We start from the raw sequence: 25,848 nt of genomic DNA on the forward strand, positions 1-25,848 counted from the left end.
CTCCTGTGTTCAGTTATTGTAAAATGCCTAGAAAATGAGACAGGGCTTGGCCCTCCCTGAGTCTCTTTTTAACTAAGGCTTAGTTAAGAATATTGTGAAATTGTCTTTCTGGCCTTTCCATTTTGCTTGTTCTTGGCTGCATCTGAGTGAGCAAAAATATTTGAAGCAGGTATCTGAAAAAATTGGAATCAGATGCAAATGAAAGTTTTCACTTGAAAATATGCAAAGCCTGACATGGAAATCATTCAGATAATTTAGAAGTTTTCAAGGGGACTACAACAAATAAACTTCAGCCTGACATCCTGAAGGCTGGGTGGAAGTAACCTCAGAGTGATGCAACCTCAGCAAACCCGCAGAGGGCAAACAAGGTGGCCTGAAGATGACAAAACCAAATCACAGGGGATAACTTTAAAAGGTGTAGAATGGAGATGGAAATTATCAGCTGATGAAAGGAAATTTCCATTGAAAAAATATTGATGGAAAAAAATGAACAAACTGTATATGGAAGACAAAGAAGATGAGTATTGGCTAAGATAGATTTGTCAAGTATAAATAATGCTAAAGTGGTTTGCTTTTCTTCTGCAACAGGGATAATACATCTTGTGGACAGGGTAAAAGCAAGAGTTTCCACATCCCATGATTCTAGCCAGGCCTTCCCTAGCACTATTTCATTTGATATTACAGTTTAGGGAAGCACAGTTTGGATGGTTGGTTTTCTGTCTTTTCTAATGTAGAACCATGAGGAAGCTCACAGTGCTCCACAGTAAATTCTGATTACTGAAAATACACCTACTTCTCTTTGCTACATTTCAGAAACCCCTTAAAGGCAGCATATCACAAAGACTAAAGACAATGCTTTCCCAATCACTGGTTTACACAAAACTACCACAGGCCCAGTACAAAACTGGTTGCACATACGGCTACAGAGTAGCCCCTGGTGGCCCACTACTAAATGTAAAACATTTACACCTGGGTTAAATTTCAGTCATTTCAGTCTTAGACTTTTTGTGGCTTTGTCCATTTTTACTGCTACTGATCTGCTTGTAAATTATTATGTGACTTGAAAACCTTGGCTGAACTCAAATAGGCATAATACATCTGAGCAGATTTTTTAGTCAACAAACTTTGTTGCCTCACTGTTCACACACGTCTGATTTTTTTATGTACATGTTGACGAGCACAGACTCCACCACTGATTCCTTAGGGATTCCACTGAATCCCTTTCTCCACTGGGAAAACTTGTTTTCTATTACTCAACCAGTTATTGATACACAAATTATCTTCCTTCTAGCCCCCTGGCAATTTAATTCTTTTTGAAAAGCTTCAAAGGAATCCAACACACATTGTGACTTTTCCGTGCACAGTATGAAACATTTCCCAACTTACCACATTTATCTCTGTGACTACTAGTCTTAGTCTGTGCCATGACCCTGAGTGGAAGTCAGGATTGCTCATCTGTTTCCTGGATTAAAAATTAGTGTCACATCTATCATCTTCCCTTCCTGGGGCACCACAGCTGAGGTACTATGCCTAGATGGATTATATATCCAACAGCAGCTTCATGACTCAATATCTGAGTTACAGCTATATTGAGAAACGTGGTCTGAATAGCTTCTGGCCCCGCTAACCAGACATTATTCATATCAGCACCTCTGAAGTCTCATTTACTCATTCTTTAGTTTTAGGAAGTTTTTTTTCCATAAAGGAAGGCTAAAGTCCAACACAATGAGCACCAAAACTTTCCTGCTAACATTTTTGCCTGGGCCCATTAACTGTCTTGCTTGCTCATTTTACACCTCAATATCATATTACTCCCACAGATTTTTGGCTGGTTTCTGTTAGGGTAAAATACGTCATGCTGGATCTGACAGCTCAAGAGAGGCGAGTCTGCCACAGCTCCACACCCCAGGTCAAGCCAGTAGTGAGACTGGAAGTGCATTCCCAGTAGGTCCAGGCACACAAAGCACTCCAGGTCACTGAAATCCCTGCCTCTACCCTCCATTGGTTCCTCCTCTAAGCACCTTGCCATAAGGCACGAATAATTCCAAACCGCTTTTCCCATAATGAGTCTTAGAGCTCAAGACAGTGACCCCCACAGATCAAAAGGAGATCTGGAGAGCTACTCCCGATGACACCTCACGATGGCTTTCAAGTCTGGACACTGGGGATGAAGTCCTCTAGGGACAGCCCTGGGAGGAGCCTGGAGAAGTTCCTCCTTCATTCTTCGAGGATCCTTGATTTGGATTCCCACTTGCCCTTGGGCCTCTGTGCTCCTCTGGCTTCTGGAGAAGGACCTTTGGTGGTCTGATGGTCCCTGTGATGGGTCTGGGAGGACCCATCTGGGTGTTACATGCCCCCCACACTCTGTGCTCCTCTCTGGGTGTGCAAATGAGCTTTCATTACATAACCTAACAATTTCCTGCTTCTGATGTGTTTACAAACACATCCTGCTTCTGATGTGTTTAAAAACATTTAATATTAGCTTCTGCGTCTGGTGACTTGCTCTAGAAAATCTTTTATCTGGTCCAACCTTTTTATGTTTTCACATTTAACTTGACAGACATCATCTTTATTCCTTACTTGAAACAACCTTTTTCTTTTTTTATTTTTTGAAAACTTCTGTTAGCTTCTGCTGGTTAACCACACTGACTTCTTTGCCTTGTCAGGGGTCTTTCAGAGTTTTTATTCATTTGAGAGATGCATTTATTCTCAATTTCTAAAATGGTGGCCTTAAAGAACCTCTGGGATTCCAATAAGCATATTGTCCTCAGTTCCTTTTTAATTCCTTATCAAACAGCATCTTCATTTTCTTCATCAATCTCTTCTAAAAATACAAAATAAGTCAATTTTGTGGGGTCTGTGTTTGCCTTTTTTGTTCCTGACAGAAGGCTGGATTTAATACATTATGAGCCCTTGTACGGGGCTCTATGTAAATAGTTACCCACTGAGCCACATGTCCTGCTGTGTCTTTGCTGCAGGTCCTCTAAGGTCATGGATACAGCATGACTTTAATCACTTTAATTAGTTTGTGACACCACTGAAGAGGATGGTCTCCCCTTTTCTCCCTGCTGCTGCTCCTTCCCCTCTGGATCAGGAAATAGAATTCAATAAAACTATGTGACACTTAAAAGATCCGTTTGAAGCCTGCTGCCTTTTACTTTGGGAACAGCGCGTTAAGCAGGGGGTTGAGCTACATAAAGCTCCAGCTCAGCCTCCTTTCAGGTTTGGCTGGGGCTGAAAGCTCTGCCAAGAGCAAAACTTCAACAATTTGTCTTAGGCTCAGCTCTCATCCAGTTTTTTGTCTCAGCTTACTGCAGACCCATCAGGCAACATGTCCTTTGATCCGTCACTTGCCATGCTTGAGCAAGAGGGCCTTTACTTGGCTTCTAAAAAAGCCAGTATGAAAGTACAGGAGGTTTATCAGGAAGAAGTTCACCACCTGTTGGAGGAGCAGCCTTTTGCACTCTTCTTCTGTTCTAGGGGAAAGGTTTTGGCCTCTGCAGATGGTAATTTTTTTGCAAAGAGGAGATTGAAAACATCACGCTTCTTACCACCTTTGCCAAAAGCACTTGAAAACAACTTCAAAGAAAAACATCCCCCCTCCACGCTCAGAGTGCAAAACATCCCTTTGTAGGGAGTCAAACCAGACCAAGGAAACGTGGGAGAGACATCTTCTTTGATCATTTGTTGCTCAGACAAACTCCTGGGTAACAGTTTCTAGGTTAATTAAAGTTACTTTGTACTGACAAGCTGAGCTTGTGTTAAAGCCTCAGGATTTGTTTGTGTGGCTGAAAGCTTGCACTCCCTCATAGTCACAGCATAAACCACAAACCTTCCAGCTTAGTAACATGCAAACATAATAGCAAACAGCAAGGTACAAGACCTGACCTCTTGGCTTGAGTACTGGCTTTGGGGAATGAGCTTCCCGTGTCAAGAACTGGTTATCTTCTCAAAATCCATTTCTTTTCTTCTGGGAAAGAAGCCTGTTTTCAGTTTTTATAAACTTTCCCATTTTTGTTTTCTTTTTTTTTTTTTTCCAACTGCTCCCTGATCAGACTGGCTCAGTCAACTTGCTTTCTCTGCAAAAAGGAAGAAAAGGGCAGGAAGAAGAAAACAAATCTTGCCTCCTCTTTTTATGATTAGGGGTAAGAGGAACAAGTGTGTTATATATGGAGCTCTGGTTGCTCTGTGAACTTTCCCACTGCTTTCCCATGTCTGCATGTCAAGTCTTGCAAAGCTAGCACAAAAACCCTGCTGTTGTGGGAGAAGCATTATTTCCATGCAGCACCACTTACCTGCTACTTATCTTAATCTGAAATAGTTCCTGTCATGGCAGAACAATTAAAGCAGAAGTTCAGCTGTTTCTTGGGCAGCCCTTCTTTACCTGTACTTTATTCTGGGCAGTTCTTCCACAGATTCCAAAAGGCTTCATCTACAGGAAAGAACAGAACTTAAAACTACCTTGTGGTGCTGTGGGTGTCAAGCCCCTGGGTGACAAACCTGACTGTGAATGCTACCTCTGGAAAAGTGTTTCTTGCTATTGGGGCACCACGGAGAGCATCAGATGCTGCAGTGCAAATACCAAGTAATGTTGGGTAGCACCTCCAGAACTGACACAAACAGCCAGGTAGCTGGCAGATGAACCTCAGGGTCCTAATTTCTAATATGTGCATATGGCAGAGCACATGCGAAGTGACCTAGCAAATCCACGGTGGTTCCACTCACCAAATTGCCAGCTACACATGTCCAAAAATCGCACATCAGGCTCTTTCTTTGTATAAAGGGGTTAGTTTTAAAATGATTACATTAGAAAAAAATACCCATGACTTTTTGCTTCTTTGAACCCTTTAATAAAAAACAAGTAACAATTTCAAGCTTCTCTCTAGCTCATGACAGCTAGAATCTGAATTACTACTTTAAATCAATTCTGGGATTGTCCTGTGTTCCCTGGGCTGTGGGAGTTGGGGCTCTAAGAGACCCTCTGGTAGCATGATAATTACAATAAAATGCCTCTGTTCCACAGAGCACACCCTTGGCACTGGAAGGGCAGATCTGTTTGTGAATTTCATTCTAAATAGCTTTTGGATTTAATTCTCTTCTGCTTCAGTTATTTACATTCAGGCAATGTGTGCCTCTCCAGGGATGTGCTCAGGCCTCTCCCACCAGCACAGATAGTCTGGCTTTCAGCCTGACCAGCAAGGGCCATGGGAAACCCTGGGAGGGCTTTGTACCCACTACATTTCTGTTGTCTTTGCACTTGGGAAGGTGTAGAAAGCTGACAGTGCAGCTTTCACACAGGACCTTTTCCAACAGGGCCACTCTCTTTTAAAGTATCTGGGTACTTTGCAACCGTTTCGAGCTGGTATTTCTAGAGAGAAGAACTGCAAGTCAGCCTTGAATTCAGTGTGTGGGGAATGAAAGCCTGCCGACGCTGTGACCACCACTTGTGTTTTTCAATCGAGACACTGAGCTCAGGACCTGTGTTTCGCTGGAGGTGAAGTGCTGGTAATTTTTATCATAAAGATGATAAAGGTAATATATAGGCTGTAAGCATGGGATCACCTCAAAAACCAGCACTCAGTTACAAAGCACCCGTGCCCTGCCCCTGTGAGGTTTCTATCAGGGCAGTTTTATTCCAAGGTAATAATTTTAAGTATCTGTCACAGAGCCAGGACCCTTGGACAGAGGCAGTACAAGTGCAGCTCTCCAGAGCACAGAAGAAGAGACCAGGATAGAGGAATTACAACTCACAAGACCAGCAAAGCTCCAGTCTGTGTTCCCAGAATTATTCTTGTTTTTTGTCCAAAGACTAGAGTGCAATGTGTAAGCAGACCTGCCCTCTGCCCCAAGAGCACTCTCTCCTGTCTCAGCTACAGGCTCTTTCTTGCTGATTTTCTCTGATCTGGGTTTGAACATCCTCCAGCTGAGAAAAGTTTAAAAAGCATGTGTCGCATTTCCTGAGCATGTGTTGAAACTAATATAAAATTTAAGCATTACCACCAATGCCTTTTTTTTTTTTCCTGCTTTTGAAGATGCAAAGAACTTGTTTGGTTCTGAAAGGCAACCTGTTAGCACTAACCCTCAAAAGAGAACCCAGGTTTGGGTGACCACAGTCTGGAGGAAGGGACTGGATCTTGACCTTTCTCAATGTGTCTCTTGATGGCAGACTGTAGAGGCACCCTAACCGCCTGGTTTCTAATCCTCTTTAAAGGGTTCCAAACTTCCTCTGTCTCCTGTATCACAAATATGAGCTTCAGGTTCTGGTTTCCATGTCAGTGGCCCTGATGGACTGCTGCAGCCCTGCAGTCCCATGACACACTCAGGAGTTGAGAGACAGCTGTGCAGGAAAAGTGTGGTGGACCATGGATCCACTTTCATCTCCTCAGGTTCACAGACCAGCACCCTGAAGGCTTTCCCCCAGCACCCAAAGCAGACTGAAGCTTGGCTTTGAACTTTGGAGGTATTACCTCCTGCTGCTAGGAAACAATAATAGAGCATTTAAAAGGAAATAAGCAGTGGTTTAGAGCCTTCAAAACTATGCAACTGAAATTTGATAGAAACGATGCTTCTGGTGTAGATACTTCACGATTGTAACACCACCAGAAAAATATGTGTTTACTGAAATTATGCATTTTAGTAGATTGCTATTGCATAGCAAAATTCTGATTTGTTTCCTTTTTAATAAATCACCTAAGAATTTTCCACACAGATTGAAGAGGCTAACCTGACCTGGCAGTCATGAAAGACAAAACATGTTTTTAACGCAAAGCAGTCTTGTGTAAGGATTTACTTTCAGAACACTGTTTTTGTAGGGAAAAAAATTATCATTGCTAAGACAACCTTATGTATTGTCATTCTAAATATAAATCTGCTTGCTGGAAGAATACTGAGTAATCTGTTCTGATCTTCAGGATGAAATAATATTTTTACTTCAGCATGAAACAATACTCAACCCTTTCATGGTCCAAGGTAAGACAATCATCTTGACAATTGCAGACAGAAAGAACTTTTCTGAACCAACATTAGAAGAATGTTTTTTTCATTTCAGGAAAAATTTAAGAATGGTGTTTCTCTTCAACCTGGGTACTTGATGATGCTAAAAGAAGAAAATATAACAGATAAACATTTATCTTGTCATGGTCAAAGTGCGTTTTATTCTCTGAGTATGACATCACATCAAAATAACTTTTCAGATTCCCTGAGCAATGCAGCAAGCCAGTCAAGGTCCAAAACAGTTCAAGTGTATTCAGAAGACAGTTCACCATGGTAGTGGGATCATGCTGTGAAGACAGTAAAATCTATATTTTATTATAAGTTTCTGTGCAACTGGTAGTTGCAGGGCCTCTCCTGCCTTTTTAACTTCTCTGAAGCTGATGCCTGCACAGGTAACACTGCTCCATGATCAGCTGGACTGATAAAGCCTGGCTTCATGTGGCTCCACCTCCCTACTTGAGCTATGCTGCAGACTTTCTAGAGGACCCTCATCTCGTCCTCCTTCCTCTTCTCCCACACTGCAGACATTGTGCTCAGCTTTCCCCCACTGCCTTCTCCTGGCAACATCCTCAGCACCCCAAACTGCTGGGGCAGCCAGCAAGAGCTGCAGGCTTTTCAGCAAGCAGGATGAGGATAAAATTGTTGTCTGGTGCTAGAAGCAGCAATAGTGGTTAATCAGCATCCCTTCAGGTGTTGTACTGAGCCAGGCACATCCAGATCTAGAATATCCAAGTCTGCCTTTTCCCCATGGATGCCCTCCCTCATACCGGAGAATGAGGAACAGGCTGATATCACGCCTTCCTTCGGCACGAGCCAGGGCCTGTGTGAATTTGTCTGTGAGAGACATTGCACTTTGTTCACAGGATTTTTTGTCCTTAGAAATATTTCACATCTAAGAAAGGAGAAAAAGTATTCATGCCATGAGTTCTGTCTGCACACTCTCTCCCACTTCTTGGCAGTGGAATTTATTAGTGGTGCTTTGGCACCATCATGCTCTCCCAGGATGAAAAGATCAGTTGTTTTAGTTGTTTCTAATTAATACACAATTAAATAAATTTTCCACATAAATTAGACTCTTACACTCTTCAGTAGTGCCAGATGGACATAGCCATCTGTCAGAGATTAACACTCACTAAAGGACCACTAGTATTTAAAAAAAATAACAATAATGTAGCATTCCAAAAAATCTTTGCTTTGTACATTGCCTGAACAAACAATTGCATGTAAAGCTACTCTTATTTTCAAAGATCATCATTTATGAATGCTTGTATAATACTTTACTGAATTTTAAACAAGAGGCTGTTGGACGATTAACCCATTTTTACAGCTTGGGGACATTTCTGAGGGTATCTGGTCTGGGATGATGATGCATAAAAAATTGGAGAACTGGAAACTGTACAGCCAGCAGAAAGCCATAGGCAAGTCATAAGCAAGTTGTGGATTGCTGCAGGAAAGAGTGAAGCCTTGAATAAAGTGTCTTTCCCTTTGAAATGAGAAGAAGAACCTGTATAAAAGTTAGCAAAAATATTGTTTAAATGATGAGCATTGCCATTCCCAGGCTCTCTCCTGGAGCTGTTGTTTGTGGTTTTTCTCCTTGCTGTTCCACCACCAGCCAAAGCTTTGCACCAAGGGATCACAAGTCCAAGCCTTGCATCTCTCCCCCTTGGCACCAAGGGCTGAGGGAGAGGCCCTTTGGCTGTCACAGCCCGCTCTGGGGCCACACTCCTTGGGCCACTGCAGCCCCCTCCTGCCTTGGGGACTGTTCCCCCAGGCCTCCCTTTCCAGCCTCAGCCCATTTTGCCACCTCAGCAGTGGTGCCTGGAGTCTTGCTTGCAGAAACTGCCCACCCAGCAAGGCAGCACGGGCATGCTGGTGCTGCAGCCAGGAGTATGAACATTATCCTCTGTAAAGGGGAAAGGCAAGAGGTAAAGCCCCGGGTTTACCCCTGGCAGGCTCAGCCTGCTTTTGCAGTGTTAGCAGCCCAGGGTAAGGGCTTCCTGGCAGGAACATGCTAAAGCAGCTTTGGCTTGTTAGGTGCAGAGATTTGCGTAGTCTCTGCATGCTGTTACATTTTATGAGCATTGGAGACGAGACTTACTGAAGCAGGTTGTCCTTTCCTTCCCACATTTCTATCACTTAAATCTATCAATGTCAATTGTGTCTAAATTTTTTTCTGTTTCCACTGGAAGGGGCAAGCTGTGACTGGACAGCTGACAGAACTGTCATCAAAAGACTGAGACTTCAGGGTACTAAAAAACTAGTAAACTTATTTAAAATGACAATTTCAATAAATTAAACATTTTCAAACTGGTTGCATCTCATGAAATTCCCCATAGGTACGTCCACCTCTGGCAGAAACCATCTGAGAGCTGGCTGGGGTTTCCTGAGAATCTGGGGTGGGTGACCAAGGTCCCACAAAACTAATCAAGGGCAAGTGGAGTGATGAGCTTAATAAAGCATGGATGGAGGAGCAAGAAAACTGAGACAACTGCAGACCAGTTGGCTGACCTTTAGTACCCAGAAAAACACTGTAAGAACAAACCAGGCTACTTGCAAATACATGAAAGGTGCCAAGCAGATGAGTGATGGCAAATAGTTTAATGAGGAACTAACACTTCAAACCTTTTCAGGTTCCTTCTGTGAGAGGATGAAAATGGAAACTGTCATTCTACATAAGCAACAGATGTGCTTTGACTACAGTAAAGCTTTAGCATTTTCTTACATGGTGTGTTATAGGGGGAGGTGACTTGAGTCAACGTGACACCATTACAAGGACAGTTCAGAGTTGGTTAGAAAACTTGCTTCTAAGAGTCATTGTCAGTAAACTTCTTGTCAAACTGGAAGGGTGCATTAAGTATGGATTTCACTGAAGCCAGTCTATGGTGCTACACTGTATCTTCATTAATGGGTACCGAGTTCCTGAAATACTACTGATAAATTTGAAGATGATGGCTGGGGTAGGACTTCTGGTATACAGGAGACAGCCTAGGAATTCAAAATGATCTAGCCAAACAGGAGAAAGTATCTGAAAAACACATGGTTTGATAAGGACAAGTGCAAACCTGACCTGGGTTTCCAGAACAGCAGACATTTTAACAAGGCAACACTTGGCTATATAGTTGTTCTGCTCAATTTAGGTGTTAGCGTGTGTCACAGTGACTTGCTGCTAAGGAAGGGGGAGCATCATCCTGGGTCACATCATGCAGTGGTGCCATATGTGAAAACATGAAGTTATACTCCCCCACATTTGGCACCGCTCTGGTCTCAGCATAAATGAGTCATTTTGGATGCTCCAGTTTGAGGAAGTGTTGACCAGCAGCCCGGAGGAAAGCACCAAGAGCAACTAGTCATGGTGTACAAAAGAATGGAGAGAATTAAGGCTATTCCTGACAGGGAAGAGAGAAATGAGAAGAGATACAATAAGGTTTTCACAATCAAAACCAGCATCTGCAAATAAGATGGAAGAGTTTAACAAGTCTGCTGGGAGAGGAAAGCAAATGGGATTAAATTGCAGAGAAGAGAGCTGAACTCTGCCTCCCAGGAACAGCAGCAAAGCCCTGGCAGGACCATGCTGGGGGGCCTGGGGATCACCACACCAATGGTTTTCCACAAACACAGTGGAGAAACATCTGCCACAGGCAATTTAAGCTTGGGTATCCCGAATGAAAGATGGGTGGTGGACCTCCCAAATGTCACATCATGCAACACTGCTATCTCTCCAAATGCCTGCAAGGGCAACAAGGCTGGTGAAGGGTCTGGAACACAAGCCCTGTGAAGAACAGCTGAGGGAGCTGAGGTTGTTTAGCCTGGAAAAAAAGGAGGCTCAGGGGAGACCTAATCACTCTCTACACCTGCCTGAGAAGAGGCTGTAGTCAGGTGGGGCTCAGTCTCTTCTCACGGGCAACCAGCAACAGCACAAGACAACACATCTTAAGCTGCACCAGGGGAAGTTTAGGCTGGACATTAGGAAAAAATTCTTCACTGAAAGAGTGATTGGTCACTGGAATGGGCTGCTCAGGGAGGTAGTGGAGTCCCTGTCCCTGGAGGTGTTTAAAAAAAGACTGGACATGGCACTCAGTGCCATGGTTTAGTTGGCAAGGTGGTGTTAGGTCATAGGTTGGACTTGATGGTCTCAAAGGTCTTTTCCAACCTGGTTAATTCTGTGATTCTGTGTAAAGACCCTGACAGATACAGTGGAGGTCACTAATGTCCTGCTGCCATCAAAAGGAAGTTTCTGCTATAAAGATGAGGAACCTCAGGCATGTATCCTCGCTTGGATGAAAGTTCAACATTTGGTCAAGGACAGAACTGGGCAAGAAGGCCAATGAGGTCTCACCCAGAGCATGCAACCCCAGCACCAGGGATCTGGTGGAGCAATTGCCCAGCTGGAATATACCTCTGGATAAAATGATCAGTATTAGAATCAAGGTTTATTTTTATGTCAATGTTATGTTACTCAGGGAAATATTTAAGAAAAACATGGTGGTTTTTTATAGAACAGTTTAGAAAAAGTTTAATCCCTTTCATGAGATGCATATGTAAGAGAAACTTGGAAGATTTAATTGCCTTTCATTTACGTGTAAAATTGATGTACCCCTCTTACTCTTTAAGGGGGTCTTTTTCCCCCAGTAAATTTCATCCTAGAGTTACACATTGCAGAAGGTGAGTATTTGTCTGCTATGCCAAAAGGAAGAGGGCAGCTAAAATAAGACTTCATTCTTCTGATCTGTAGATGGGAGGGCTGAAGCAGTTTTGACATACTCTGAAAAATCTCAGGAGGACCAAAACTGAGAGCTACTCCTAAAACATCCTTACAAAGCATTTTGAAAGCTCATGATGAAAAATAGCCCATGGCAGTGACTGTACCAGTACCTAACTGTGCTGTATCAGTGAGACTGAACCCAGCAGGTCCAGGGTTACAGCTATCCCACATTATATCTGGGCACTGTGCCCAGTATTGCCCCCATGGTCAAGAAGGACATTAAAAAACTGGGGACCATGCAGCAGTTTTGGGGGTGGGGATGGGGGGGGTGAAATGCCCCAAGATGGTTATAGGAATGGAGACCTTGGCACATGAAGAAAGGCTGAAGGGATTGGGTTCATTCAGCCTAGTGAAGTGAGGGCTCAGGGGGATTCCATTCCTGCCTTCCAGTGTTAGATACTGAGAGATGATGAAGGCACTCTCTTCACGAGGATTCACTGTGATGGACAGTTAAGCCACTTCAGGGCAAATTTTGTCTCCAGACACAAAAAACCTTCTCCAGTGAGACCAACTAAAGGCTGGGACAGGCTGCCAGGAAGTGTGGTGAAATTTCCCTAGATGAAACACGCAGGGCTTTGGCAATGCCCCGGATCACTTAAGGCCCTGCTTCCAGCATCTGCAGGGCCAGCCACCCTTTCTGGTCCTGGTCAAGTTGGGCTTTCCCCCTCAGTTTTTGTTTCTCTCAGTACAGCAAGATGCTGAAGAGTCCAAGAGACACTGTCTCTTACCTCTGTTTTACCTGTCCTCTTATGAGGGTACAGCTCTGCACTGGCAACAGCCAGCAGGACAAGGGCATCTTTAGCATCCTGTCAGCTACACCCATGCAAAAAAATATATAAACACAGACACAGTAGCTACAGTGCCCATTTCAGCACACAGCTTCCTGCTCCTGGATGGAGAGCAACACCAGTGCTAGGCCTTCACTGGCATTTCTTGGTAAGAACTAGTGATGGCACACTCCAGCACATCAGGAGGTGCCAGGGCCCAGATGCTCTCCAGTGATAAAAGCAACACAGCATGGAAAGGGAAAAATATGAATTTAAAAATTTCTTCACTGGCCCAACCCTGTTCCAGCTAGAGACAGTTGGGGGAAAAAGAAATTGATGTTCTCTTTTTTCTTTCCTATTTTTGTCTTCTGCAGCATGACTTTTTAGGCCCTCACCTTCTGACTTCATTCTGGAATGCTGCTTAAGTATAAATTAAGCTGGATCTGGCCTGAGATTTCTGTCTCAGATAAAGCTGAGGTTAGTTAAAAGAAACTCCAGTCATGGAAAAGCTCATATGTCAAGAAAAGCTAGCAGTGTTTTAAAAAAATTTTAAAACCCAGCAGCTTGACTCCTATTCCTTTTACAATGAACAGAATAATCCTGTAAAATTAACAGAAGATCAGATAAACAAAACTTCTGCTTAGGGCTAGAAAGCATGGACATTTATCTCCAGGTACAATTCGAGGGCATCTTCTTCATCTCTGCTTTTGTTCCACTGCATGAGCTGCCAGATCCCTCCTCCCACAGCCCCTCCCCAGGTTACGACAGCTGAGGCCTGGCTCCCTCATCACTTTCTCAAGCAGTTCCAAATCTCCTTAGGAATGTGAGGTTTGCTATGTCTCCCACTGACTTCAGTGAGAGCTCGGTCAGATGCAGACGTATTTTTTCAAGCTTTGAAAAAATAAGTATCTGTGCAGAGGTAGGATGCTCAAAGAAATGCAGCTCAATGGGTGCCCCCCCTCTCCACAGGTGGGAACCCCCCACTTGCCAGGCTACACCAAATGCAGGGACCAAGGCCTTGGGGTGTAAGGGTGGGAGATGCCACAGAGGGTACTCGCACCCCTCCTGCTGTCCCCAGCTCGGGCAGGGCAACAGCTCCAGCTGCCCCTGTGAGCCCATGCTGCCGAAACCCACGGGACCTTCACCACCACCTTTTACAGCAGCAGGAGCACGTGTTGAAAACTTTCCAACTGCAGTGCCACTTGCAGCAAAGCTTGGGAGAAACCCTTCCCTCACACAGTAACCCAGGCTGCCACCCTGTCCTGGACTGCAGAACACCCTTCCTGAAACGCCGCACAGATCAAATGCAGTAATTTGTGCAGGACTCAAAAAACACGGACTGGTTACAGCAGCGCAGGAAGGCCTGGGCCCAGAGGCACAGTGGGAGCTGTGCCATCGCTTCTCTTGGCGTGTTTGGTTATGAGCTTTGTCAGCGAAAATAGTTGTACATAATAGATGCTGTTACCATTTTTCCTGTAGTTTGTGACAGAGGTAACTCAGCAGGTGATGGTCTCCAAACTAACTTATAAACAAGGATTCACATTTAAAACACAGAGGCTGTTGGGAAAGGAGCTTTTGGATATGGCGAAGAAGCTCAGGACAAAGCAGAAAAGGCAAGGCCGTGGGTGAAGTATCACCCATCACGGCAGCCGCCCGTGCTCCGGGGCTGCGGCTGCGGCGGGAGCCGAGCGGCCGCGCTCCGACACTGACACCTAGCGCCGGCCAGCCCTGCCCGGCCCGCTGCGCCGCGCCCCTCGCACTGACACAGCTTGGGGCACGGGCTTCTCTTCTTAAGTCTCGGGAAGTTGTTTGGTTTCCGGGGCTGTGGTTTGGCTTGTTTTTTTTTCTTTAAATGAACATGACACTACTCGCGTAGTCTTTATAAAGTAGAGACTTACACCTGCCACAACACACCTGTTTTCCACTTAACTGGAATTATTTTCCCCCATCAATCAGCCCAGTGCTTTGAAGTCGGCTTGGAGATGCGTGGGGCATTACTCATCAGCAATGCATCCCGCTGCCCTGCCGCCCATCTGATGGATGCAAGGCTGAGCCCATACCAGAGCTACGTGCTTACATACAACAATCAAGTCAGTTTATCTCAGGACAGCCTGAAAGCAGCATCTGGTTACATCGCAGCTCTGCGACCAGAAAACCATTCCTTACAATGCAGAAATGTGCTTTACTCTCTGAAAGCAGTTGTGAGGCCAGTCCGCACTTCCAGACCACCCATTCACAGCAGGTATCTTACTGACAGATTATTTGTAACACCAGCTCTTTGGACTGGGATTATAAAGAAAAATAAATTTTTATCAGTAAAAAGTATGCAGGAGTTCAACACTTACTCATCACAGCTGAGCTTAAAGGCTCACTCTTCAAAATCTTTATAACAATTCTGGAGATAAATGAAAAGTAATTTAAGTCTCAGCCGACAAATCCCAGGGGATGGTTTTCTCTACCTGCCCACACAGATCAGCAGCTCAGACAAGCCTATGCAGCCCAGGCACTAACATACCAACACTTCACTTCCTGCTGCAAGAGTTCAGCAGAAAATAAACATCTTTTACCAAAAAAGGGACATCATCCAAGAGCACTGCTCTTTTCAGTCTTGTGAAGCTACAGTCAACAGGCTCAGGAAAGTAATTTCTCACTTTTTTAAAACTCACTAGAGAAAAAAAGAAATCAGAGAAGTTTAGGTTCATAGTTTCTGGTTTGATGCTAACACAATGTTTTATTCTTTTTGTCATTTAGGTCTTTGCCATATACAGAGCAGGTATTAGATCACTGAAGTCTAAAGTTTCATTACTGGCTTCACTCACTGCAGAATTTGAGGCCCCGGCTAATTCTTTTAAAGAGATTTAAACACAACTACTAGAATTAGAATATATTTTTGTTTGAAATTAATAACTTGGGCTCCACAAGCTTTGAAAAAGATACCTAGAAGGGTTTATAGGGACTACACTTTTATATCAATTGAGATGACAGGGTTGAGAAAATTATTTAAATTATCTTCTCTTAACTCCACCAAGAACCAAACACATCACCTTAGAAAACTGGGGGGTATGGAGGTCCATCTGTCACCTTTGCGGAAAGGCCAAGACACCTTTATTTCCCTTTATAACTTAAAGATTTCAGCATAGGATTCTCACCCCTGAATTTCAACAAACTGAGCTCCTCTTGACAAGACACCTCCAGTATCTCTTCTCTTTGAAGTAGCAGTAACAGGCTGCCCACCACTGCACCTGGCTGGCAGCTGCACTGGGCAGTACTTGGCAGCATGTCAGCTCCTAAACAGGAGAGCAGAACAGTTGCTGACATCAAACTTGAAGAGCAACCATTTTCTTTCCCATCTATGATTATTCTCCTCATTTCTCTGCCCTTTCCAAAAAGATCCAAGCCTTTACCAACACACCCTCCTGCAACCTGCAAGGAAACAAACAAACAGACTAATTGCTTTCTTAATTCGGATATATCAGTACCACGGCATTTTCATTCCTGGGGCATAAGCAATGGGAGAGACGCCTCAGATCCCAGCAGTAGGGAATGCACATACTAAACAGGCACCAGAAAAGACATGAAGAAACAAACGTTGAGTTTTCAGCTAATCCTGGCATAAGATAACCCCCAAATGACATCAGGTATCTGGAAGCTGTCTGTAGGGACAAACTGTTTTCAGAATTAGGCAAAATCAAATAAGAAAAAAAAAACATTAAAAAAATGAAGCTTTGGAGACAATAGATTGTGCATTACTGAGAGAATAAAGTAATTTCACCCCTACAGACTAATTCCAAGTCATGTTTTGCAACCATCTATTGAAGAGGCCATCTGGCTGCAGTGGGTCCCAACCCAAAACATCTCACAGCTTTGATGTGCACTACACTGGACCCCAAAATTCATTATTTGATCACACTAAAGGAAGTTTTGCCACTGATGTAGGAAGGCAAAGGGACTTTAAACATTTCTCCAGAAACACAATAGTTCTGGCAATTTGTTGAGAGTGGATCAGATGTTAGTTAGCACAACTCAGCCTGAGGAAATAGCAACTGCAAATCATGGTGACTGATATCATTTCAGAGCCAAGCTTCTTTTGATGCAGAGAAGAGCATGTTTTCTTTTGAGGGAATTAAGGGAACACTACAAACAGGAAATGGAAAAACCCTACAACTACAGAAACAACATGCTGAAGTTGTCAGACTGTGTGCAGGTATCAAACAGACACCCTCCTTCCTCTCCCCCCACTTCACTACTTGACATATCAATCCAAAATTCCCAAGTAAAGCCTAAAGCAATATGCAAGACTCCTCAGACACAGCAACAAGCCCCTGACTGGGAACCAGTGAGAGCAAGAGCTGTCTAAAAAAGCAAGGGCAAACTCAACATTTCTGAAGGCACTGAGAAAGGAGAACTGCACTGAAGCAGAAGTCCAGCTTAAATAATAACACTGGATCAAAGCCACTCAAGTAGTGATCTTCAAAATAAACAAATACAGCCAAACTGTCATTATCTCTTGACAAAGGCTGAGAGCTGGAGCAGCTACACCCAACTTGCTCCATGCCACGAGGGTTTCAAAGCAGAAGGTGGCTCCCAATGTCCAGAGGCATTCACTGCCCCACAGAGCGATGCTCTTTCTGCCTCTGCTTCCTTCTGCTGATCTAAACACAAAGCAGTGAAAGACCTATTGTGCCATTTCAGTGTCAAAATCCTTAAACTGAAGAACTAAGAACTCAGTAGATAATACTTGGAAAGAACTTTTTAGGCAGTATTTAAGGGAAACAAAATACATAAAGCTCCTTTGTGAACAACATGAGAACAGAAAAACAGAGGAATACTTTAATCAACATTTTCACACATTGAGTATTTCTCTAAAATGCCAAAATTTTAAAATGGGAATCATGTCCCTGGCTGGATTTCCTGCACCAAAAGAGCAGTCAAAGCTTAGTCATTCTATGCATAGAAGAAGCCTCCAGAAAAGTGAACAGGACTGAATATTCAGTATTGTCTAAACCAGACACTTTGTCCCCATATGCTATAATCAAACGTATATTTAAACAAGAATAAAATATGTGGTAAAGCTAAAATAATGAATTAATAGCCTCGAGTGAAGATTTTTCAGGAGATTCTGCTTTTCCTCCTGATGCATCTTAAACAAACACACCACAAAACAGAGCACTGAAATCAACTCCTTCCAAGCCCACCAAAGGAAAAAAAAAAAAAAAAAAAAAAAATCTGAGTTCTTTGAAATCCGGTCTTTTCTGCTAAAAAAGAAAAGGGGCGGGGGGGGGGGACGGCTTTTACAAGGGCTTTTAAAGTTAGAACAGGTTTCACAAAGCTTTAAATTTCTGAGTGGGTTTCTGAACTGTCATTGCTGGTTATTACTAGTAGGCACAGAAACTCCCATTTTAATTAGAAACTTTATTTTGAAATACATTATACAGTTTACATGTGAAGTGCTTTCAATGTAAGATATTTAATAACATTATGCTGAGCAAAATGGCTGACCAAGTTCCTCGAAGCTCTTCCAGTTATGGGCTTTTTTTCATTAAAGCTAGCTTACAGAGCTAAGATGCAACTTAGGCATTTGTATTCAGGAGCTAATTACTATGTTTACCTTAGGGATAAAGTAGATACTTAACTGTTCCAATTAACTGCGTGTTTCAATAATGATGTTAAACATTTGGCATAAGACTGAAAGAAACCCAAGTCCTAATTAAACTTGTATTCACCAAAGATTTTTGTAAAAAACTTCACGATCAAACTACTTTGTTAATAAGGCACAGTCAGACATGTATTTACAAAGACTGGCTACCAATTCAGTTTTACCTGCACAGCCTTCTTGCTAGTCTGTCAACAGTAATCTGAAAGTTGTTTTCCCTGTCTGCTGCTGAGACATTCCAAGAACAAGGCAGAGCAGTAAGGCAACTAAAAAAACAGGCATGCACAGGAGTTTGGCATTTGGGATGGATTCTGAACATCTGCAAAGTAGTTCATTTTATAAATGGAGCATTCACCTGCTATTATTTAAATGGTGGCCAACTGTGATAAGGAAAATAGAAGTGATGCAAGCAGAGGGTATTTTAATAGGAATAAACAAGATGTCTGGTATGCTTTCAGCTAAGACTTTGCATGCAGCAATTCCCACAACTTTCAGAGATAATCTAAATTGAATTCTCAAATTCCCCTCTGCCACTTAGAAAAGCTGAATGTACCAGGAGGTTTCCTGAAAGCAGGTGAAGTATCAAGGAATAAGATCTCCATTTAGATAATGAGCCAATACTGCATCCTACTTTGCATTTATTAGAACAAAAGGAAGTCTTCAGGAATGACAACTGAAATAATTACATCATTATTTTGGCTGGAAGAAAGTTCAAGAACTCTTAACATGGGATGTTTAAAAAACATGACAATTCTACCCACGGTCAAAGAATAAAAAAATAAAAATGAAAAAAGAGAGAAGCCTTACCTTCCCCTCCCAAATAATCTTTGAGGAATAATTGCTTGAGATTGTATGGCTTCTGTGGCCTATGAATGCCAGATACTCTAAGAATTATCATTTTCAAGCTACTGCTTGTTTTCAAATTTTAGTCATTTGAAACAAAAATACTTCATCTATTTCTCTTGAATAATCAAACTGAGCTTAAAAATCATTCAAAGTGTATTGCTGATACAAATTTGTATCACATACTAAAAGATACTACTTCATAGATTAACTGTGAAACAAAAAAGATTATACAAAAAGTTTTTCGAATTCTTTTGCACAGCTGAACTCATAGTGCAGGTTTAAGATAAAAAAATCTGTAAACGAAATGGTCAACAAATGTTGAATACAAAATACATTCTAAAGTATTTTACAGAATGGCTGAATTATCAAGCATAAGAACTGAGGATAAAGGATGTTAATGACAAGCAGCCACATACAGAACACAAAGCAATAAGTTTAAATCAGACTATTTTGGTTTGTGTAGCCCTTTATTAGCAACTAAAATAGAAGATATCTGTTGTACATCACGGGTAGTAACTGACTATACTGGAGTTTTATTATATTCTAATACAGAATCATTTATAAATGCGTTGTTTTCCTTTTTTTTTCTTTTATTAAAAAGCTTCCACCCCCTTTTTCCCCCCTTTTTCCGTTTACAACTTGCAAAACTATTCTGAAAGCTGAGTATATGTGCACAGGTCTGCAAAGAGTGCAAATTTAGGATATGGTAAATGCTTTACATGTTGTATTTTTAAGGACAGTCTACCACCATGCCTTCATAGCCATTATCTTTTCCAAAGAAAAAAAAAAAAATCTCACAAAAATTCTGATACCAGCCTTCCTTCCATTGTCCTAAACAAGAAAGCATTTTTAAATGAGTTGAAACTAAGGAAGGACTACACCTACTAGAAAAGAACAGAGTTCTATTAGTTTGAGGTTTCAGTATACCCAAAGACCAGGGACTGTATCTTTGTAAGGGCTAGGCTGGGACCCCGTATACAGAGTGTGTGCAGGTGCCATCCCTGAGCATTCAGCAGTTCAGTGGACCATAAGTGCTCCAGCTGCATAACTCACTGAGCTGTCTTGCCAGTTTCGACACTGGCTTGACTGAGCGTAATTCAAAAATGAAAAGCTCATATTCATTCCATTCTTCTGGAGCTCGTTGATAGCCTGAAGAGAGAAAAAGAGCTGTTCAAAATAAGGTATCAGTGAAATTGCATTTCCTAGTTCTGAAAGGTCCTTGCACCATCTCTCACAAGCTCATTATATAAGCACCTCCCAGTTTTGAGTGGACCCAGGCCACTCCTGTGCTGTTTCATTCACTGATGCACTATCCATGCGCTTCTCTAAAGCAACACTAAGCCTTTCACGACAATCTTTTAGAAACAATGCTTCCAGTTCCATGGGGAATTTATACAGAAGCACAGATACAGCAGGAAAAAACCCTACACTATTAACACTTTTCATATTCTATTTCTTCCATTAAGGAAAAGGAAGGTACAAGGATAGTTTATTAAAGTGTGACAACTGGCAAAAACAAATGAACAAAATTTAGCTGTGATTCACTGCAAAACTAACTATCTGACAGTAAGAGCTGGGTAGACTTGCAGAGTTGTCATAGTACTGACCTTTGCTACATGCGTCTCCAGTATTGATATTGCTCATACAAACTTTTACAGACTCCACTTTAAAAGGTTTCTCTGTATGTTCTCCATTCAGACTACATTCCCAGCGAATTTAGTTTTCCCTTTTAAAAAAGTTAACATGCTTCCTGTTTCAGATTTGAATTACAATAAAAATACAGTGAGATTCACTCAAGCAATATGACAAATCTGCAGCACTCCAGCAGTGCTGTAAAGCAGCTGTGACCAAATTTAGACAACTAAGTTAAGCCAGGTTTATGTCCGCACTGCATCACCAAAGCAGAATATATTAACCAGAAAGTAATCTGAATTCTAATTGCTGTTAATTTATGAGTTAACGGTGGACTGCTCTAATACTTACAGAGGCCCTTTCTCATATTTGCAAAACTCAAAAGCACTGCCAGACATCACAAGGCACTCAGAATAGCTAGCTAATAGCAACATAGAGAAAATATATACATGTTTGTAAGTACTGATTCAAAAGAGTAACTACATACTTCTTCAGGGAGATGGATTTATTTGTTTGTTTATCTAGGGCCAAGAGAAAGTGAATGATTGCATTTCACTGAAATTCAAACGGAATGTGGTCCCTCATCTCCCTTAGGGAACTGAAAACCCTCAGCCCTTTTAAGAGCTTACATTTGTCTATATGCAAGACACAAAAATCAGAGACCAAATTTAGAACACTTAGAAATAAGTGTTAATTCAAGGCTTAATATTTCAGAACCAAGTAATACTGCAGCAATATTGTGTTTTAATAAATGCAAACATTTTTCTAAAAGTTACATTCTTCAACAAATCAAAACTTACATTTAATAGCACTCCAATCGGGTGTCTTCCACATATTGTATTATGGTATTTCTTCAAGTAATTACTAAAAGATACAGGATCTAGCTGCTCTATAATGCTCATACCCTGAAAAATAATCAATAGCAATAATTACATTACATATTCACAAGCAGGTGTTTATACATCACCTATATGTTACCACAGAGCAGGAGGAAAAACCCTCTACTTTGTACCAAGGGTATCAAGGGAATCTCAGCGTGTGAGCTCTACGTTGTAGTCATCTTGTTTCCATTCCTTGCCAAACTAAAAGTGCAGGAGCTCTTCCAAAGCTGTCAATAACCCACAGATCTGTGAAGTTATCTTTGCAAACACCAGTGAAGCTCATGTTAAAAAAGCTCCTCCAGCAGACTAGTTGATCCCCACCATCCAAGAGTGCCCTACTTCTGTAAGATTTGGTACAGCTATAACCACACAAATTTACTAAAAGGGCAAAGCAGGAAGAAGTTGTGCCTCCACCTGCTCTCTGTGGTAACAGAGTTCAGGGCCAAGCACTTGTCTGGGACTTCTGGATGTCCAAAAACCCTAGATAAAATCATCACTACACATATGCAATTCACATGTGTAACAAGCATGATGTATCCTGGATACATCAGGCATGCAAGGCAGTTGATCTGGGCATGGGCTGGCCATTTGCTCAGAGCATAAAAAGCAGACCCAGAAAATGTCTAAAACACTATAAAGTTGGTGCACAACAAAAATGTAAGAACCAGGAAATGGTGCTTCCACTTTACATGAGACAGTCACATGTATGCATCCTTTCCTCCATTCAGAGCAGGACCCATGGGCCCATGGAGTCATGCCAAGAATACAGTACATGTGTGGAAAACAAAACCTTCCACGTATACAAACGTTTGCATTCTTAAAGGCAAAAAAATTCCTACAACTCCAGATATAGCCTACTCTTACCCCATCCCATAGAGCAGATCAAACAGCATGAAAGTAGTTTAAAAACAAGTCTAAATCAATTATTGTCTTAGTTTCATCATGGCTTTGCTCTTTCGCCTGTATTAGACTCCATTCTCTTTTTTTCCTTCCTATGAAAATTATTAATTCTCTTCACCAGGGAAATGAGCTCCAGACACTCACTAACTTAATAAAATACATAGTTATGCTGCTTCTATTGGTGAAACAGTAAGTTCTTCCTTAGAGACGAGAAAAAAACTTCGCATGGAAACAACTGGAGGTTGATACCAGGAAAGAAGATAATTTCTTCTAAGATTTCTGCATTTGTCTCAGCTCTTTCCCCTGCTTTTGGGTGATAAAAGGAAAAGCCACAATGCAGGAAGCAGTCAGTCTGAAGTCTCAAGAGTGAAATCTCCAGAACACTCTGCAAGGGTGTTGGCTGATCTGGCAGATATCAGCTAATTATTCAGACTGGATCACAGCTTACAATGGAGGAGCAGAAGATTCCCAGGAGAGCTGGGAGGATTATAAAACAGCAATGATAATCACTACCCTTGTGTACTTTTAAATAGAAACAGACATAAGATGAATTCATAAAGAAATACATTTAATGGAAAAACAAAACCAAGCTAAGCTAGCTAATTGCTGGTAAGAGCTCAGTTCTTTTGGAGTCATGGAGAGGGTGTTTGGACCCTTGGCCAGTAATTACAGCTGTTAATCACTCCAGATCTACAGAGCCTAAATGAGTGCCAAAAAAAAAAAAAAATCATAGCTATTCTCTAACTAGCAGTGATTACATAGAAACCATTTCCAAAGTTTCCAAAGCGTATCTTTGAACCATCCATTTACTTGTAGATTGTACATGTCAATACACAGCTAAAGAAAGCAGAACTAAATTGGACTACATACTCAAGTGAAACTGAAGATACATAAAGCACTTAGATACTGAACAGTTCCCGAGAACACATTTTATCTGTTTGTAGAACCCTTTCATGACCTTTTAAAAAATGAAAATGGCTGCTCAACTGAGAGACTCGTTTTACAGTTTTAAGTCACTGGAACATACTGGGCAGAGGCATTTGAGCATTTGTCTCAAATGAATGGACATGGATTTATGAGAATGCCTAGTAAGCTTATTTCAATGCACAATTCAGCACTGCAAAACACTTACAGCTATGCAGTTCATCCCAGAAAACACTAACAGAGCTCCATACATCACAGACTGGAGAAAATCCATAGGGAATTGGTATGACCAGATATCCTATAAGCATTACGTTGTACTGAACTTCTCAATCTTTTGGATTCAGAAATCATTGTGGCAGAGGAGCAAAGACTACCAAGTTTGTTTCTCAGTCTAAAACAGTGTTGAGGAACAAAGGAAACATTTTTGCCAGGTTGTGTTTTATTCTTCTAAAAAGCAGAAGTATGAAGCTAATAATTTTCAGTATTCAAAACAACTCAGCCAGGCATGGCTTAGAACAGAGTTAAAACATGTAACAAAACCCACATGATAAAAGTGTAACCGCAGTTCCATGGTTTATCACATGGTTATTATGGCATCACATAAAAATTGCATCCCTCAGTTAGCCAGATACTGCTAATGGCATCTACAGTATCCTAGCACAGTGCACTCAGTATGATTAAAAACCTTACATTTTTAAATACCATCCCTTAATAGAATCATGTACAAGCCTGCAAAAAAACTTTATAAAACAATAACCCTATACACATATACCCCAAACAAACAAACAACCCCTCCAACAACCTATAGGCTCATATTATACTATATGCCAAGAATGCTTTGGCTGGTCAAGTTAAAGTTTTTTATCAGTTATTCCAGCTATTTCTTCACACTTAAAGATCTAAACTAATAGCACTCTAATAGAAGTGGAAACAAATTTGGTCTTATTACTATCCAGCCCAACTATCTTTGCATGTGTGAGTCACTCAGACTAGATGATAAGTAACCACCAGGAAAATTACTGTCTGGGCACAGAGAAGAGAACAGGGACCTGGGTACCCAGGCAGAGAGCCATGGTCTTACATTATGCCCAGCCTAAGAAGCTTTCCCAGGCTGGAGCACTGCGGAAGGTCCTGCAACAGTGCAGCAGCACTGCAAAAGCCACCAGAATTCAGCAGGTCATTAGAAGTACCCGAGAAGCCATCAATGCTGAGCATTTTTCCTGGACAACAGCTACTGGCTGTTCCTGCACAGCACTCCTCAGTGCCTGCATTTTCCCTCATCAGCATTCAGGGTAACACAATCCTCCCACTGACTCAAGTGAGGCGGAAAGTATCCCATACCAAATATATGCTCGTATAAAATGAGCAATCTGGCAATGAAGATTGAAGTGGACAGCCTGCATTTTCAGGCTAGTCAATCAAAAATAATTACACTTCAACAATGTCTTGGAAAATACTTCCCCCCCTTTTACTTAAAAAGATAGTGTGTTTCAGGTCATGATACACAAACTATTGCACATCAGCTGCTCAGTTATAACTCTTCATTTGAGGATTCTCCCCTAAGATACCCCTTCTTACCATGAGCCTATTTCCTCCTTTTGCCATTACATCACAAAGTGCACTGTGGTGACAGTGGTCAGATCAACAACTACCATGGAGAAACTGATGCCTGCCCAGCAATATTTACTACTCTATTTGTTTTATGATGGAGTCTAATGGCTCTAACTTAGAACCACAGCAAGTAAAACTTCAATGCCCAAAGTGTTCAGCAGTTTTTATTCACTAGGTGAGAAAATCATCATGCATCTATATGTAAAGTCCGGTCAAATTAAGGAAGAGGCCATCATCCCCCCCAAAGACATTTCTAAGGAAATCTGATTTTATCTTACCCCAGAATACCTTCCTGCTAACAATGTGCTCAGCTGACTGCTTTCCTTGTTAGGTCCAATAAAATTAAGCCAGTTTTAGTACAGTTTTGTCTCTTACCTGAATGCTATTTTGTCTGTGTAGAGGCCTACTGGTTACAACAGTACAAGTTTGTTTAGCACATCAAATCATATGAAAAAATTCAATAATTATCTAAGGAAACAAGAACTACCCAAGTGGGACGTAAAATTGAACAAACTTCCAAAAACTGGAAAAATGTGACAGAGAGATCTTTGTGATATTGCTAACAAGACATCTTGTTTCACCCAGAAAAAAAAAAAAAAAAAAAAAAAAAAAAAAAAAAATCACCCAAAGCAAAACCTCCTCCATACAGTGTCTGGAGTTGTTGGGGTCCCTCCCCCTGCCATGGAGCCCTGGGAGAGGAGCCCTGGGGGGGAGACACGGGGTTTCCCTGTCCCTGGTCAGCTTCATTCCCCATTGGTTGGTTTGGGTTCCCTGATAACGCCAAGGACCCTCGGGTCCCGTGACTGCGGGGTTCCTGAGCACAGCCCCGGCCATGCGGCTGGAGAAATAAACGTCTCTGAAACATCTACCATGAATCTG

The 25,848-nt window shown here is 41.9% G+C and overlaps 1 protein-coding gene across 2 annotated transcripts in view; it reads right to left on the reverse strand.

Annotated features, from left to right (window-relative positions):
* Nucleotides 1-17,914: 17,914 nt before the first annotated feature.
* The window catches only part of MEMO1 (mediator of cell motility 1), a 31,466-nt gene continuing 23,532 nt past the window's right edge, over nt 17,915-25,848 (reverse strand). The window contains exons 5-6 of one of the 2 annotated variants that reach the window (XM_010391743.3): nt 21,454-21,558; nt 17,915-20,170 (exon numbers count right to left, since the gene is read on the reverse strand). In XM_010391743.3, the coding sequence (XP_010390045.1) occupies nt 20,039-20,170; nt 21,454-21,558 (237 nt within the window). In that variant the 3' untranslated portion in view covers nt 17,915-20,038. The remainder of the gene's footprint in view (nt 20,171-21,453; nt 21,559-25,848) is intronic. The other variant, XM_039569024.1, reaches the window with a different exon arrangement.

This window comes from Corvus cornix, chromosome 3 (assembly GCF_000738735.6).
Source record: "Corvus cornix cornix isolate S_Up_H32 chromosome 3, ASM73873v5, whole genome shotgun sequence".
In the NCBI taxonomy this organism is placed as follows: domain Eukaryota; kingdom Metazoa; phylum Chordata; class Aves; order Passeriformes; family Corvidae; genus Corvus; species Corvus cornix.